Raw genomic sequence first — 18,150 nt, 5'->3', positions numbered from 1 at the left:
TCATTAATCATTATTGACGTTTTTTAAATATTTAGAGTTCAAAATTAGTGTTGAACTATCCATTTGATAAATCGGTAAACTGTGTCATCCCACCATTGATAAAAGATATTAGACTGTTGGTCATTAATACGATTTTAAACGAGATCTAATACTGCGCTTGTACCAAAGCGGGGAGAGAGGGAGTTAGAAAAAGGAGCATTTTGGGAGCGCTGCTCGACCAACCGTAAAGCGTGATTAATTCAATAGATACCACAGAGGATGTGGCCAGAAGCTCTTTAGAGGAAGACATGACCCACTTTCTCTATCCTGTGCTTTAGCAAAAACTGACCTTATCAACGGCCAGGAACATTTCAGATTAACATAAAGAAGAATTAAAATGTGAAGTATTTCTAATTTTTAATCTGCAAATTTACACGCTTCAGCATGTGTGGTTCAGAGGACACGTGCCTAGTAACATTGGTTTGTTTTTGTAGCCATAGCTTTTGCTCTGTTGACTGCCATAATCCACACAGATGTAGCGTTCAGATGTTCACTGCTTCAGATGGTGTTTCTTTAACTTGGCATATATTTGGTCTTTTGTTTTCACTGGTTTATTAAAGGTTCAGTGTGTAATTTTTCTAAAGGATCTATTGACAGAAATACAATATAATATACATAACTATGTCTTCAGATGTGTATAAAGACCTTAAATTATGAAGCGTTATGTTTTTATTACCTTAGAATGACCTATTTCTATCGACATACACCGCGGGTCCCATTGCATGGAATTCACCATGTTGTTTCTACAGTAGCCCTAAATGGACAAACTGTTCTGCAGAGCGCGTTTCTTAAATGCGTTATCTCCTGGAAAGAAGCGAAAACGTGATGACATGTTTGTCCTGTGTTAGTTGCCGCAAGGGCTTCGAAAGGGAGGGTGGAGGGAGCTGTTGGTTGCAATTCGCAACCTCACCTCTAGATGCCGCTAAAATCTCAACATATCTCCTTTAAAAAAAGAGATATTGTTAGCAAACCTATTTAAAGTGTAATTTTCATCGTCATCCAAATTATGTATTATATATCGCATCCTGTTATATAAATTACATTTGAGTATTACGTTTATAAATTTTAGTGTCTTATGTCTAATTTCATAGCCATCATAGCTATCATTGTTCCTAAACATTTTTGCATAATTGAACAAAATCTTATTTGGAAACACAATAAAACACAATAAAAATGTTGGATTTTTTTAAATTCTAAATATTTTTTCTTTTACTTTTCTTTTGATATAGACTATATTTATTTATTTATTTCAGAGAAGTGTTCAATATAAATTGTGCACAGACTACGGTTTCTAAGACACTTGATGAAGAATAACTTCATTTTAAAAAAAAATCATCCATAAACGTGCCTGAGGAAACTTCATTTTTTGTCACCTCAGAATATACAAAGTAGTTATGGAAAGTCCTTCAGGCATCCTTAAATAAACATGATAATCCGAGTAATATTCATGTAATTCATGCAGCGTTTCATTGAAGCAGCAGAACTGAAGCATAAACATCACAGTGATAAGAGTTCCCCCTCCTCAATCCAGATTGAGTGCATTCGGCACGTTGCCACAAGGTGTTAGTACCTCGCCCACAATCTCGGAGTTGTTTGCTGTTTTACAGGCTGATTTAATTAGTTAAGATTTCATGCAGTGTTGAACTTGAAGACTTTTGAGGTTTGTGTCATCTTGTGTGGATAAAGAACTTAAACATTACGTGAGTCATAAGACGAACCGCAGAAATTGAAATGCGCAAGATAGTCTCTCTGGGTCTGTTTTATTCAACCTAATTTTCTTCATACGAACTTTACATTTGCATTCATTGTTCTTGGTGAAGTTAAACCATAATAGTTTGAATTGCTATAGAGTTTCTGTGAACCCATTACGACCATCTTCATACACAATTTTCTTTAGATTTATGAGCAAGTGTATTTGTAGATGTGCAGGCCTTAGCTGGTTAACATCTGTTCATTTATTTTGCTGCTTTGTAGCCTTGTGAGCTCTTAACGCAGATTAGAATTTTATGCAATCTGCGTTAAGCAGAGAGATTGATGGACAGCTGGCGGCTCATCTCAATCACCCATCAGAATCTCTCTCACACACACACACACCCTCACATACACCACCCTTGTGCTCCACACATGCCATCCTTGAACACACGTGTTGTAAATCTCTACAGTCGCCATAATTCTCCTTTCCTCTCTTTTTATCCGGCTCTTTATTTGAAGGTCTGCCAGCTGCACTGGAAGGGCTTAATGTTTCAATCTCTCAATCGTTGTTGCTCTTGGACCCACATGACGGCACAAAACACTGAAAACCAGATCTAGTTCTGTAGCTGTACAGAGGAGAGACAAAATCACTGTCCTCAGCGCTCTGCTGAATCACCATTACATAATGTATTTTATGGATTGTATATCATTTTAGGGGGGGGGGTTGGTTGCTCAGAAATTGCTTTTTAAAAGCTCAGGAGACCTAATAATATCCTAGAATTATCATAAATCCTAGTAATGTCTCATTTAAGTAATGTTTTGTTTTAGAAAACTTGGCACAAATGAGACTTTTTTTTTAATTTGTTGACATACAGTATAAGAGGTATAGATGTATACATTTAATGTGGAGGTATACATTTCGTGTTTAATTTGGTTTTGTACGAATTGAATAAATGTTGAAACGTGTATCGAAATCTCTTAATTTAGTTGCATATTGATGGCATTTAGTGTCTTTGCAAATTTGAACACAGTTTTGCAATTTGAACAACATTTTTAAAATCTCTTCTGAAACTGCAGAAACTAAAATCTGGAGAGAAACTTAAGCAAACTTCTTCATATTTTCTCTTCATTTGATCTGCTTTTTAGAAGAAACGACTGAGATATTAGTTGAGATGTTTGTTTTTTAAAGGCCCAGACTAAACCAAAGTAGGACCTTAAAAATCCCTAGTTATGTACTCTTTAAAGGGAATGAGAGATGAGACTCTGATTGGTTTACTGCACGTTACGCCCAAAAAACATCCATTACTCATTAAGAGTATCGGGACAACCCGTTTAGACCATGCGCCCGGGCGCGCCAACCGTTTTCCCGTCCTTAAACTAGCAAAAGTGGATTCGGACACGCCCTGAGTGCACATGCGCCGTGCGCTTTAGACTAGGGTTGTCACGGTACATGTCTTACGATACTATACCAGCTGAAGTATCTCGATACCAAGTAGTATCACAATGCTGTGCCATATAATTCAAATCTATACAAAAAACAGATTTAGATTAAAGATTTTGTATTTACTATAGTAAACTGTATTATACTTTTCACTAGAATATGTTGTTGTATTAACTGTAGTAATTTGATAAATTGTAGCAAATACATTTACATTTAGTCATTTGTAAATACTGTAGTATACTTAAATATTTACTACGATAAGACTCAAAAACACTAGTATTTATGAGTTTTAGTAGTTTACTGTAGTAAATACTAAAGTACACTAGATCATTTTTCACGTAACATTTTTCAAATGTTGGACAAATTTAATTGATACAGCAGTCTTTATAAAGGGAAATATTAGGCTTACTTAAAATGCAGAACTAAAACGGCCATTAGGTGGCGTCAATTTCCCACTGAGTCATTTAACCAATTCGAAAATCGTGAATTTGGATCATTAACTCGTCCGAGACATTCAAAACACACATTCATTTTGGAGATAAACACCGCAAAAAGGCAGATGTAAGTGTTCAAATAAATATTAATGCGCACATGCAACATTAACTACGGTACTACGAATCTACCGTTTAAAAAATAGAGAGGCATCGCGGGTATTTTGAAGCTTTAGCATCGCGATGCTACCGTAGCACCGGTACACTGCGCAACTCTACTTTAGAGCACGTGCTTAGATCGTTAAAATAGGGCCCTAAGAGGGAAAATGTGTGGAGTGGATGTAAAATGTATTAAATGAAGACAAAAGTGCTACACTACTTTTGGTGAGCAAAAATAGTTTATAAATGATTAGATAATGGATAAATGGCAGATAATGTGTAGAATATCTTTTTTTCTGAGAGATGTGGAGCTTTTGTGGATTTTCAAACCATAACATTACAAGTTACTGGCATTACAATAAGACATGTGCACATTAATGTTAAATCTAGTTTATAAACTTTCTTCTTTTATACGTGTACAGAGATCAATTTAACCTTTTACATTTTTCTGTTTTTTTCACATTTTTCTCAATATTTGTATGACTGTGTCTGTTGCACTGGCCGCGCGTAGCCCCATGAAATATTCAGCTCAGCTGTGCTACATATGCTAAAAGCTAAAGGATCTTCTTACAAGTTGATATTGAAATTCATTTTGAGATTACAGCATGAGAATGAATGTGATGTTGACTGATGACATGTGAAGTGCTCCCTCTTGTGTTCCAATTTTGCATATAACATATAAATGATGTCATGCTGTGATATCAATGGGTATTCTGACCGTTGATTGACAGCATTTTTGAAATATTGTTGATTACCACTAAACATAATTTAGACTTCTCTTTTAGTACCTTTTTTATTACAACTACTTACAATGAAATGTGGGGCTATGTGGGCTTGGAAAAAATTGTAAATTGCACACATTGAATGCAGACTGTTCATATGGCGCACACTACATAAATGACCATATACATCCACCCAAAAAGATAGTTCCATCTCTTAAAGTATGATTTAGAGTCTGTACTATTCAAGGTTTGACTGAGTAAATAATGTAAGAGCAAAAATACAAGACAAGTGTTTTACTGTAACCATGATTTTTGTTTTAACATCAACTGATCCAATAGTGTTCTGTTGTAACCAAATGCATGCCCATAAAGCTGTCTAGTGTTGAACACAAACATGTTTCATTCCAAGCTTTAAGCTCACTGCAAATGGCTTCATTACTCATTTGGAAATGTATGAGCTCTTAATGACTTCCACCCCCCTCACGCAGGTGACTGGTTGGCTGCTGTACCATCATTCTTGTCCTGCTCCTGGGAATTTCCTGTCACGTGACCATATTCCCACTTCACCTACAATCTTAGTATGGAACCCAGCAAAGTCCAGTCTGAGGGCGGGCTGAATGTGACCCTGACCATCAGGCTTCTCATGCACGGCAAGGTAAGCTAAACCCGCAGAGCAGTACACTGATGAGGGTTTCTGGGTAGGTTGGTGATGTCACAGCTGCCTGCGTGAGGGGCGTGTTTTTAGTTGACCTACTGTTTCAGGCCAAGGTGAATCAGGGGTTCCAGTGGCCTTTGGGTTGAATATACTTTTTTTTTTTGGTGAGGCAGTTCATAGAAATTCAAAAATGTTTGCTTGTGCTTTAAAGATTTTGTTAAAATGATTCCTTGTTTTATTTCCGCAGGAAGTCGGAAGCATCATTGGAAAGGTATGTTAAATATATTGACCTGCCAGTAAATGTATACAAATCTCTGAATTAGAATGATGTAAACTGTATTTTTTTGTTTGTAGAAAGGGGAAACTGTGAAGAAGATGCGTGAAGAGGTATGTGGTCTTGAGCTCTTTCATGCCCGATGATGTTACCGTCATGCAATGTCAATTTTTGACTGTCTTTGACTTTGCATTTAAACAATGCACGGTTATTGTAATTCTGTAAAGCGCTATTGTTCTGATTGAACACATTGTGGGTTATTCACAAAATGAATTAGCTGAAGTCTATTGCATTTATTCCACAAGATGTGTGTTAAATGTTTTTAATGCTTTAATAAGGAACCCCAAACAGATCATGACTCTTTGCCGTCCTGCAGAGCGGTGCTCGCATCAACATCTCGGAAGGAAACTGTCCTGAGAGAATCGTCACCATCACTGGGCCCACGGATGCCATCTTCAAAGCCTTCGCTATGATCGCATACAAGTTTGAAGAGGTGTTGTATTCAACATGCATGTTTGACGCGTCACTTCACAGAGCACATACAAAAACAATACTATGACAAAACTAGCAGTTAAACACACCAGAAATTAGCATAGAACAGGTCATACTTGACAGATGTGTCACACTTCACAGTAGAAGTGGGCAGTATGATCTAAATCAGAACAAGGTTATTTTAGTTTACTAAAATTAAAACTTTGAAAACATTTCTGTTCATTGAAATCAAATCAAATATTGACCTATTGATGGAAAATTAAAATGTTGCCTCAAAAATAAACTGAATTAAGTTTAAAGCACTAAAGTTATAATAATAAACAAAAACTAAAATAAAAATTAATTTATCTTTTTAGCAACATAAAAAATAAGCAAATACATTTTAAAATGACAAAAGCATTTAGCAAAATTGCTAAAGCTTGAACTAAATAAAAACAAAGAAGCTAAAAATAAAAGCTAATACAAAATATTACTAAAACTTAATAAAACTAAAATCAAAACTATAATAACTCTGAATCAGATTATGAAAATATCGTGTGTTTTTTTCTGGAAATGTAAAGACATTTTTTACTTAATCTCTTTTTTAATATCATTTTTAAAATTGCGTAATCTAAAAGATTATTCATACCAAATGTAATGCAAAAATATGAAAATTGCTAAAAGAAATTGACATTGTTCAAAACTTGAGGTAAAGCAAAATAACAAAAGTCATTTCTAGTTTAAAGGTCTTGTCATGCTGTCACATAGACGTGGCACATTTGAAATCATTGTAAAATTGCAGATACAGTATTCTGTATGTGACCTCACATAATATTAACTACATCCTTGCTAAATAAGTTCTTCTTAATCTTAACTTGTTTGTTTTAGTCTGTATTCTACGCTATAGCAAAATCTGTCATACAATATCGTACAGCTCATCCGTCCTTTATAGTGTTCTATCACACACTTTGTGTTCAGCATGCTTTATAACAGCAGATGGAGTTGTACATAACAGCACCTGCTCTGTTATAATTGTATTGCTCATGTTTTACTACCTTTTGATATTTCTTTAGGATATAATCAACTCCATGAGCAACAGCCCAGCCACCAGTAAGCCCCCCGTCACCCTCCGCCTCGTGGTGCCCGCCAGTCAGTGTGGCTCTCTCATTGGTAAAGGAGGCTCCAAAATCAAAGAAATGAGAGAGGTGCACCATTTAGCCCTTATATCTGAGTCTAACACGCACTCTAACTTTACCACTAACCAAAAAATTGCATTTTGTTGTTTTATAAATGATGTGAAATGAAACGTGTGCATGCACGCAGATGTGTCGGCAGCATTTGGCCAGACGTTCCCCAGAGAGAATAATGCATCCCACTTTGCGGTCTCAGAACAAATCACACCTTCAGCAGCAGATTCGCTCTGATTCAATGTTTTTTCCACTTCAGTCCACAGGGGCTCAGGTTCAGGTAGCAGGGGACATGCTGCCTAACTCCACAGAGCGCGCCGTGACAATCTCTGGCACTCCGGAAGCCATTATCCAGTGTGTCAAACAGATATGTGTGGTCATGCTGGAGGTACAGTATGGATGGGAAAAAACAAACGTGTTTTATAAGCAACATACCATATCATTTTTAACATCGCAAAAGTGGATTAAAGATACACTGTGACCGGATGACGCTCTCTGAAACAAAACATGATGACATCATGGTAAAATATAGTAAGGTCATGTGACAACAAATCATCATGCTGTAATATGAAACATACAGTACATTGTTGCATAATGCATATCGTTTCACATACTACTTTTATATACAGCCGTGGAAAACATTAAGAGACCATTTCAAAATTATTTTCAGTTGATCTAAATTGACTATTTATAGGTGTGTGATTAGGTAAAAAGCTCAGTTTTGTTTCATTCTGTGAACTACAAACAATATTTCTCCCAAATTTCAAATAAAAAGATTGTTTCTATTTGCAGAAAATGAAAACGGGAGAAACGGGTCAAAATAACAGAAAAGATTCTAAAAATAATACTGCAAAGAAATCAAGTTCATATTTACTTACAACAGTAATATTTGTACATGTATTTAGGAGTTCAAAATTAATATTTTTTCTGAGATAACCTGGATTTTTATCACAGTTTTCATGTCTTGTCATGCTGTTGGGTGACTTTGTCACTCCTGAGATTTGTTTTTGTTGAAATTCAACAGACACTGGACTGGAATGGCCACAATAGAATCTAGAAATGCTAATTAAATAAAAAATGTAAATGGTCTCTTAATTGTTTCTGTGGCTATATAGTGAGCCGTATACAGTATATTCTTCGCACAATCTGTGCATCCTTTTTCCTCCTGCATCTTGATGCATTAAGGTGACTTCCACATCTTTGTTTCTTGCTTACACATTTTTCATATTGTAGACAGTTGAAGCTCGACTCCGAACCACTTGCATACAAATCTTCAAGAGGAGTCTCGTAAGATCCTTGCTCTCGTCCGACTGTACCGCACAATGTCCAAATTTATTGTTCGCACATCTGTCTACACTTTCCCAGTCTAACGCTGTTTCTGCCTCTTACCTGTTCCCCTCTCCTAGTCCCCACCGAAAGGTGCCACCATCCCCTACCGCCCAAAGCCCGCCTCCACCCCCGTCATTTTTTCAGGTGGCCAGGTAAGAGCCGACCCGCTGGCGGCGTCTGCAGCCAATCTCAGCCTGTTTCTCCAGCACCAGCCACTGCCTGTTAGTCTACTCAGGTTTCTCACCTTCTCACTTGCATGACGTCACACCATCCTAACCAGGGAAGAGGAGAGAGGAGCTTTCGATTGCAAATGAGACCTGGATGTGTTGTAGCTCCTTTGAGTGTATTTTCATTCAAGATGTTGTTAACTCGAGCAGCCTCACGGCATCTCATTTGCAAACTCTTTTTGCAAAACACACTCCTCCCTCCCAAAGCAAATATCATATCCTTTTAATATTTTCAAAGCTGGAGCGAAGCGCAAGTGTATCACCACGAGATGCTGTGAGAAAAGACTTGGACAGCGTTTGTTCATCTGAATTTCCATTGGTTTGGGATTCCAATAAACCAGAGAAGTCAAGTTATAAATATTAAATGGATATGCTATCAGACATGATTCTCAAAGTCATCCCCATTCATTTGCTAACCAACACAAAATACAATGTGTTTGTAGTGCTGTACACATATGTAACATTTCTTTTAATGGTGAATGATAATATCCTTTTGCAAAGGTCTCAATATTTTTTTATTTCTTCACGGGCACATCATCCACCACAATGGCTTTGACATAAAATACAAGCACTTTACATTTAAATTCAAGTTCTCAGAATCACACGACAATTAAACTTTCTAAAATGTGTTTTTTTCTGAAACAAAAGGGATATTATATATTCATCTAAACTCTTCAGATAGACTCCATTTTGTCACAGACTGACACGAAAATTATGTCTTTAAATGATACATTTACTGAATATTATTGCAGAACTATTCATGGAAATTATGCACGTAAAATAAAATTCTGTAGCGCTTCCAGGATATTTCAGCTTTTGAATCCTGATTTTCCTCTAAAATATGACTAGATCTTTTAGCGGTTATCCCTTGTGTTTTATGGGCCTTGTGAAAATGTTTGTGATTTTTCTTCTCTTTTGTTCCATCTTCACAGGCCTACACAATTCAGGGACAATATGCCATTCCACACCCAGATGTGAGTCCCCAGCCAGCCCTCACCCCTCCACTCCTTAGCTTCATTAGCGTTCTGCATGCTTCTGTAGTTTTTAGCGTGGACCTCTCTATTAATATTAACCAGTAATATTAATATGACGTTTCTGATGTGTAATTTTTGAAATTGTTCTCCCTCCGAAATGTAAAACTTCTAAGGGCTTGGCCTGTTGGAGCAAACGACGGCGTAATGTTCTGTAAATACATATGAAGTGGAACGTTTCGACCGAACTCGCACGTCGTTCGTTAAACGTGGCGCTAATGGCAAAACGACAAAACGAATTGAAATGAAACTTCTGTATTTTTAGGACTTTGAGAACCACTGAGCTGATCATAACAGGAACACCATTACAATCCTGATGGTCCTTTGATCGAGATGGCGACGCCGTCCTCATCGATAATCGAAATGAATATCTATTAGAGTGAAAGAGAGATGGCGTGTGTCAGTTCTTTTCATTTAAGATGGGCAGTGATTGATGCTCTCAGACGCTTTGGTTGACGACGCAATAACTCAAGTCGAGGTTGGATGTCCCTTTCAGCCTGCTTTAAACTCAGATTTAGAGGCTTCCAAGGCTTTTAATAAGGGATGGATGAGGAATGTGCTCGCGTGTCCTCTCAAGGTTGCCCAAGCGCTTGTATGTTCAAATTTCAGCTGGATAGCATTTCACTTGTGGCTCAGGCGTGTGGTAGGAATATATTACTCTTGGTGATAATCTCGCTTTCGAATCCGTTTAGCCCCCTTCACAGCGCATAAGATCACCAGCGAAACTCGTGAACCAAGGCAGCGTAGTATTTAAATGACACTCGCAATAAATTCAATCCAGTTGACCCTACAATAGGCTCCGCCCATTTTGGTTTTTAGTCAAATCTGCTCGGGTGGATGGATTTTAGGTTTTTATTGTAATTTAACATTGTAAAGCATTTGAAGCTGCTTTTTTACACCGTTTAAAACATTGTGAACTTAAACATTGTTTGGTAAAACAAGGCGAAGAATCAAGACGAATGTTTGATCAACTCAAAGGAAAAGCTTTATTTAAAGGGACAGCTCACCCAAAAAGAGAAATTCTGTCATCATTTATTCACCCTAATGTTGAAACCTGTATATGACTGTTTCTTCTGTGGAACACAAAAGAAGATATTTTGAAGAATGTTGGTATGTTCTTCAGATGTCTTCTTTTGTGTTCTGCAGAAGAAAGAAAGTCATACAGGTTTAAAATGACACGATGGTGAATAAATGAAGAAAGAAATTTCATTTTGAGGTGTTTGCATTTCATTGGTGTGTAATGATGACATCATTAAAACCTTCCTTAATGTTTCTACACATTTACAGTAGGGTACTATATGCTCTTTATTTATTATCACATGATCTAAATTAATAAATAAATGAGGTAGAATTTGGTTCGGTTTTTAAGGTGGGGTTTATTGAAGGGTCAATAAAAAACGTCTATAAATCAAACACATATGAGGTTAAGCCACCAAGTCAGGCCAAGTCCTACAAAAGTTTCTATATCTTGAGCTTTCTACTGCTCTTCCACCACAGTGTGTCATGGCTTCTTATCCTCAATGTTTCTTTGTTCTAGTTTAGTTTCTTGATTTCTTGGTGTGACCTGTCTTATAACAATAAACTCTTAGCTCTACTGTCCCTCCGAACCCTCAGCAGTTGACCAAGCTCCACCAGTTGGCTATGCAGCAAACCCCCTTTACCCCCCTCGGACAGACCACCCCTGCTTTCCCTGGTACGTACCCACGAGCCCTTTTCGAGCTTCCTTCTCTTTGTACCTGTAGAGACGCTCTTTTTGTCTTTCTCTCTTTTTCCTTCTCGTTCCATGTCAAGCATCATGACATGCCCGTGGTGGTTGCACTTGCCCTTGTGGCATTTTTAGTTTACATTTTTGCTTACTTACTTTTTTCGTGTTTTATTTGCTTAAACAATTCGCAACCTGCTATGTCTTAATTTATTTTATTATTTGTATTTATTAGATTACATAATCCTAAACTTTTCCAATTTTACAAGAGACTGATTTTTGTACTTGAAAGGGATTACAAATCACTTAAACTGTGTTCTTTGCTGCCCTTCAGAAGCTACAAGAGAAGCATATCAGTGTTTGGATTTTACAGACCACGAGACATTAATAATGGATTCATCTTGATGCACTCGGAACTATACAAACCAAATGCCTGTGTGCCTTGCTATTCACAAATACAGTATAGCACATGTATTCAATACATGTTTGTGTCAAACCAAGGACACTGGATAGTTGCCTTACCAGATGAGAAGACGCTAGAGATATTTATGGTAGTTTGGGATTAAACACAGGCTCCATTAAACTCTATGCAGGGTGTATTATGCTGGGTTTTGCTCATCTAATTCTAGATGGTCTAGACTAGACGTTGTTTAAATTCAAAACTAAGCTATTGAAATAAGTCAACTATAGAACCTGGCCAAAACTAGCACACCAGAAACACAAACTGGTCTTTTATAGAAGTGGAGTGTTTGTATATTATGTTGGTTTTCCTAGGCTGTGTCTCGACCTTCCCTCTGCTCTCTGATTCAGGTCTGGATGCCAGTCCCCCGGCCAGTACTCATGAACTCACCATTCCCAATGATGTGAGTATAAACATGAATGATGGTCCTATAGACCCCTTTGCAAGATGCAAAGGCACTTCCGGTTTCATAATTTGTTTATTGCTTTTTAGTATAATTAAATCTTAAAGATATTTGTTTAACGAAATGTTAAAGAACTGAAACGGGAAGTTCTTCTGGACCAGCATTGAACCAGCATTGTTAACGTCATCCGAAGAGGTCTATAGGACTTAAATGGACAAAGTTTATTCACTGCAGGTTACTCGTTTAAACACTGTTAAATATCAAGACCCTTATATGGTGTCCAAGTCTTAAGTCAACTTACTTGAGTCACTCAAATAGAGGTGCAGTGGACAGCTACAGTATCTCTTCAAACAAAAACAATATTTTCCAAAAAAAATCTGATCTTCCTTTGCATTCCGTAAGAGCCATAAAAACCCATTCTGACTGAGGTTGTTATAAATTCATGCATGAACCTTGTTTAATTATTTTAGCATCGGAATGCTAATTCAATTGCGCCTTTTTTTACAGGATCTCTATTTGCATGTCTTTGATTTGTCAAAAACCCAAGTATACTTACCGTACTACACGCTTAAAAATAAAGGAGCTTAAAAGGTTCTTCACAGCAATGTCATAGAAGAACCGTTTTTGGTTCCACAAAGAACAATTCCGTAATCTGAAGAACTTTAATCGGATCTTAAAGGTTCTTAATGGAACCGTTTAGGTGGTTCTTGGCATCTTGAAGCACGTTTATGTAAAGGTGTACTCTTACTGCACTATTGTGAATACTACCAAAAGAATCATACCTTCAATCAGTGACACAAATAAACCTTTGCTCTTTCTTCCTAGCTAATAGGCTGCATAATCGGGCGCCAGGGAACCAAAATCAACGAGATCCGCCAGATGTCCGGAGCGCAGATCAAAATCGCTAATGCCATGGAAGGGTCATCAGAGCGCCAGATCACCATTACAGGAACCCCTGCCAACATCAGCCTTGCCCAGTACCTAATCAACGCAAGGTAGACCCATTCCTTACACTACAGGCATAAAGACATTACAGTATTTCAAATGCATCTTGTGCTGTGAGCTTTAAGATTAGAGAGATGAATTGCCATCCCAGATAGATCGCCAACCTCGCTCCGACGATATCATTGTTGCCACTTCCAGAGAGTCCAAGAGATGTTGTCGTCAGTCACATCCACTTTTTTACGTTTTCATGCTTTTCTGTTAAGGGCAGCAATTCCAAGATTTTGGGTTTGGTATTTCAAACAAAACACACTGTAATTAGTTTAGGACGAAACCATCTGCCAAATGCTTAAATGTAAATGTAATGCAAGTGGCCAGGGCGACACTAATGCATATATTGCTTTCCCACGGTTCTGATGGCAGGTTCAGAGATGTGGCAGCCATGTGGACTGACCCCTCATCAATGACTACATCTTGAAGCCCCAAAGCAGCTGATTCCCAATAAAGCTTACATACAGTATTCCCTTAGAACTCACCAGCGGTCCCACTAAACCGCATGGTCTCAAGTTCATCAGTAGCTACGCTCATGTACTTTAGGCAGATGACTGAAAAAAGAAACCCAATGAAACACAGGAAAACTGTAGTATGAATTGTTCATGTTATGCAGTGTTTTAGTGTAGTGTTTTAGCATGCTGAATGCTCGGACCGTGTTGTACATTTATTTACTCTTTTGTCCAGATTAGTTAAGTACCGTTGCTGAATCTTGTAGTTTGTCAGAAAAGATTGTTTAAAATTGTTTAAAAAAGCCAGAAAAGAAATAAAAAAGTGCATCCAGTTGCTTTTTAGCAATGCTGTTGGCAAGAAGCTAGTGATGTGATGCAAGTTTGTGGGGATGTTGTTACATTGAGGAAACAGTTTCTTCAAAGATTATTTTACATATGAATTTGTTTGATTTCACTTCTACAAATGTAAAGAAATGCGTCACAGTTACACAGAGATTTACTAAACGTGGAGAGCAACAAAGCGGAATAAGCTGTCGTTCCTGTACATAATGCTTTCTGAATTGTTTTGTTATCTATTTTTTCTATCTTTTCCTTTCCCCTCCCCTTTTCCCTCCTCCCCTAACTGTTCTAGGCTGACGTCTGAGGTCACTGGAATGGGCACTCTCTAATTTCTACCCATGATCCTTCACTGCATCACATGACCCTTGAGCCAATGGCATTGCACCTAGTTTGTTTTTCTCTCTGTATTGAGCTGTCATGTATTTTCAGTCATTTTAACTCGTTTATATTGTATAGCGTGCACATATTTAAGATGTCACTCCTACTCGACCTCTCTTGTGATCCTGACGATCCTTATTTATGACTTACTTCCTGTTTATTTTAAAGTACAGTTCATTTTTTTGGTTCTCTAGTACCTCATGTCACTGACTTGTGTCCTGTTTTGTCATCGCTTTCACTGTGAATTCATGTTTTGCGATCTATATGTTATGGTGTGCACTGATGGTACAGCTACCGTAATCGTCCATTGAAGTCACATGAAATTTCGTCTTTTTAAAGCAATAGCCCTGTGCTTCATTCTGAAACACAGAGCTTTGCTTACAAGGTACCTCATAACAGTGCATCTCATAAAAATAGATGGCAGTGAAATGCACATGCCCGTATATTTCTTGGCATCTGTCGATGTGGCATGTGGAGTAACTCTGAATCCATTATTAGTCTCTCGTATTCACTTTCAAAACACAGGCTGCAAACAAATGCAACCGAGATTCAAGGATTTGCGCTCGGAGCTTTACTGCATGCTCACAATCGGAGTTAATAATGGTTGAATATAGTGCATTACGGAAGAATTGTTTATGTAGTATTTTAATATGCAACGTGTTATTTCAGCAGTGTGAAAAACATGCTTTGTTTCTTTGGAAGTGAATACAGATTAGCTGATAATGGAATCCAGCCCAACGCACTGGCGCTTCATTCTAACAGCGTTTTCCATATTGCTTTCAATATGGCAACGTACACGAGCTCTGCATGCGTCAAGCCAGACTAAAGGTTGTTCTCCACTGGCAGCTTCTGAAACATGCACACGCAGTCTAAACACTTGCTGAGTGTGTTTTTCTGCACACAGAACGCTTTACTATTGTCTGTAGGTCATCTCATCACTGATGGGCTCTGGAATGTTTAGGCCGGATTGGAGTGCGATGGCAGGTGTACCAACCTTGTCTGCCAATGCTCAAAGATAGTTTCTTTATAACAGTTTTAAGTAAGGCCACTGGCCTTTTTATGATTATAACCAGTATCCATGATTCCTGCCTATACTACTCCTGCAGACGTAGCCTTACTGGTCTTAGAAGTCGTGAATGATTTTGATTGCAAACTCTAATTTGATCAATTTAAGGCTTTTTGTGTTGCATGTTATGCTGTGGTTAGAAAGTAAGACAGCCTGATGCATAGTTCATTTTTCCTGTTAGATTTCCATCTATTGGCACCTTTAGATGCAATTCCTTACGTTTTCTTTATGATTGTGTGACTATATCGCTTTTAAGAATGAAGTGAGGGATTTCTGTAGCATTACACTGGCCAATAATGCTGTGGAGTTGTGGGCGGAGCTACCTGTGTGTCTAAAAATGGCCAATATTATATTTTTCTCCATTCATTTATTTACCCACTACCAACATTGCCATGTTTGTAGTTTGATTAAGCTCTGGATGTTTTTCCATACCAAGCAGCGCACGTGTTAAGTTTTCCCCCTTTGGCCAAATCTGAACTTTCTCCACTGTGGACAATCAATATGTACTTCATTCTCCACATTTACATCAAGCAAATGTGGTACTGAGGTTAAACGTTGAATGTAACTGCTTCAACATGCGATTCACTATTCAACAAACAGACTAATCTTTTCTTTTTCTCGATGCATCGCATGGTTTTACATGAGAATGTGTAATCATGCATTAGGAGACCTACTTCATTTTCCAGTCTCATAACTGAAAATGCATTCGCTTTGAGATAACCAGGTAAAATCGCATGTATTTGCAAAGCTCTAATGAAGCTCTAAAGAAATATTCTAGATTTATATATTTGGTTTTGTATTTGTTTACACTACAGCCAAATCAAAGATGCAACCAAGGGTTCATCTACAGTCCACAGTCAGGCCTCATTATAATATAGATCAATTTATACGGTATGATTTGTTATCATCTAAAGTATGAGCACAGGACTTTTGTAATGTTGGAATTCAACATACAAAATGAAGTATACAGAAAAGGATGTCATGGTAGTGCTTTAAATGACTCATTTAGCGGGAATTATTCAACACGTTTTGTTGGTGTTTTAGATTACGTTTCTTGTCACATTTAGCATATGTTTTGCACTGCTTTGAATTGTAACATTCGTGTGAGTGTCTTAGGCTCAGTTAAAGATTAAGTTTGATTGTATGTTTCCACAAGGCCATGTCTTGTGATAACTGTACGGAATGTTTTGTTTAATGTTCTCTTTAGTCCATAATGTGGTGTGTTTTAGATCACTGTACAGAGGTATAATATGTAACAGCATGCTTAACTGTGACATTTCTTAGTAGCAGAATGCTTTACCAAGGGAGGCTCTTGTTATTTTTCATTGCTATTAATATTATTACTCGGTACTGTTCTTTCGTTTTTCACAAATGCAATAAAATAAATGCTTGTGTGGGACTGCAGTGATTGAAAACGGTAAACTGTTTGGTGGAAAACATGGTAAGGAATTTCAAACTGCTTCTATGTTTTGGTCATATTTCATCTTTGCCTGGCCTCATGATGTTGTTCTCATTCAAATCTTGTGTTTGATTTGCACTCATAATTTAACACAAATTCATACCATATACACTGAAAACCATTACATTACAATCATTTTGTTGGTCATGCAGATTATTATTGTACTAGAGCAGCAAAAAAAAAAGAAGGAAAAAGCCCTCGGTCTGTCTGTGCTTCTGTAAATGATTCGGTTTAAAAATGTAATGAAGAGTAACTATTTTATGTTGAACAATTTGCTGCTTGCAGGTTTATATTAGATTTAAATTACTGCTGCGGTTAGGTTAACTTTGAAATGTTTTGTAAAAAGATAAGAATAAAGTTGGTTTTTCCCTTGAATTCTCTGTGCTGTTTTTTTATTTTTTGATGAAGAAAATACATTCAGAAGATGCTAAATGTAAAACTTGGTGAACAACTCTAAAACCCTAAAACAAAAATGTCAAAGATAGCGCTGTAATGTATAATCAAAGACAGTAAAATATAATCTAACAACGTGTTTATTGTTAGATTAAGATTTGTAGATATGTTCGACTTTTGACATAGAAATCACACAAATGGACCTGAAAATCAATTCTGGAATGGTCCCCATTTTTAGGGTGAACTACTCCTTTAATGTCTCACAAAACTTTCTTTCACTAAGCTTTTAAGCGATTTATTAGGCTAAATAATTTGGTAAAAGCATACTACAGCATATCAGCAATATTACGAGTTTTATTTGAAAATACAAAAAAATGCATAGAAAAACAAAAGCTTGCCGGAAATAAGGCAAACATTGACTACAATTTTTATCGATGTTATTTACTTGCGATATTATTTTGTAGTCATTCTCCTGGGCTATGTCTTTATAAATTTGCACATGTTTTGTACTTCTGTTTTTGCCAAGCCTCTTTAAATTCTTCTTAAAGCTGAACTTCAGTTTGTACCCCAAGTACAAATATGCAACATCTTTAATCATATATTTGAATAAAGCGCAAAGATTCAGTTGTCCAAAACTGGACACTTTTTCCCAGTACTGTATATCATAATATGCTGTTTGTCCAGTCTGTACCACTAGAGGGCGCTGACTGTTGTAATTAGCTTGATGAAACTCGACCTGTGTGTAATCTTTTCTAAAACACCTTTCAGTGGAGTCAGATGTTCTTCAAAAATAAATAACACGGCAAAGTCATGCTCAATTATTTATAAATGAGTGTATATCCTTGGG

General features: G+C 37.1%; 1 protein-coding gene across 1 annotated transcript in view; it reads left to right on the top strand.

The window, feature by feature from the left end:
* Positions 1–17,285, top strand: part of pcbp3 (poly(rC) binding protein 3) — a 51,490-nt gene extending 34,205 nt beyond the window's left edge. Inside the window, 13 exon segments of the mRNA XM_057336760.1 lie at positions 4,973–5,139; positions 5,387–5,410; positions 5,494–5,526; positions 5,790–5,906; positions 6,958–7,089; positions 7,331–7,459; positions 8,478–8,621; positions 9,560–9,601; positions 11,248–11,262; positions 11,264–11,351; positions 12,171–12,223; positions 13,049–13,218; positions 13,589–17,285. Coding sequence (XP_057192743.1) covers positions 5,065–5,139; positions 5,387–5,410; positions 5,494–5,526; positions 5,790–5,906; positions 6,958–7,089; positions 7,331–7,459; positions 8,478–8,621; positions 9,560–9,601; positions 11,248–11,262; positions 11,264–11,351; positions 12,171–12,223; positions 13,049–13,218; positions 13,589–13,643 — 1,077 coding nt within the window. The 5' untranslated portion in view covers positions 4,973–5,064 and the 3' untranslated portion in view covers positions 13,644–17,285.
* Positions 17,286–18,150: the final 865 nt, after the last annotated feature.

The sequence above is a fragment of the Triplophysa rosa genome, linkage group LG6 (assembly GCF_024868665.1).
Source record: "Triplophysa rosa linkage group LG6, Trosa_1v2, whole genome shotgun sequence".
Taxonomy (NCBI): domain Eukaryota; kingdom Metazoa; phylum Chordata; class Actinopteri; order Cypriniformes; family Nemacheilidae; genus Triplophysa; species Triplophysa rosa.
This window is presented reverse-complemented; position numbering and strand designations above follow the sequence as displayed.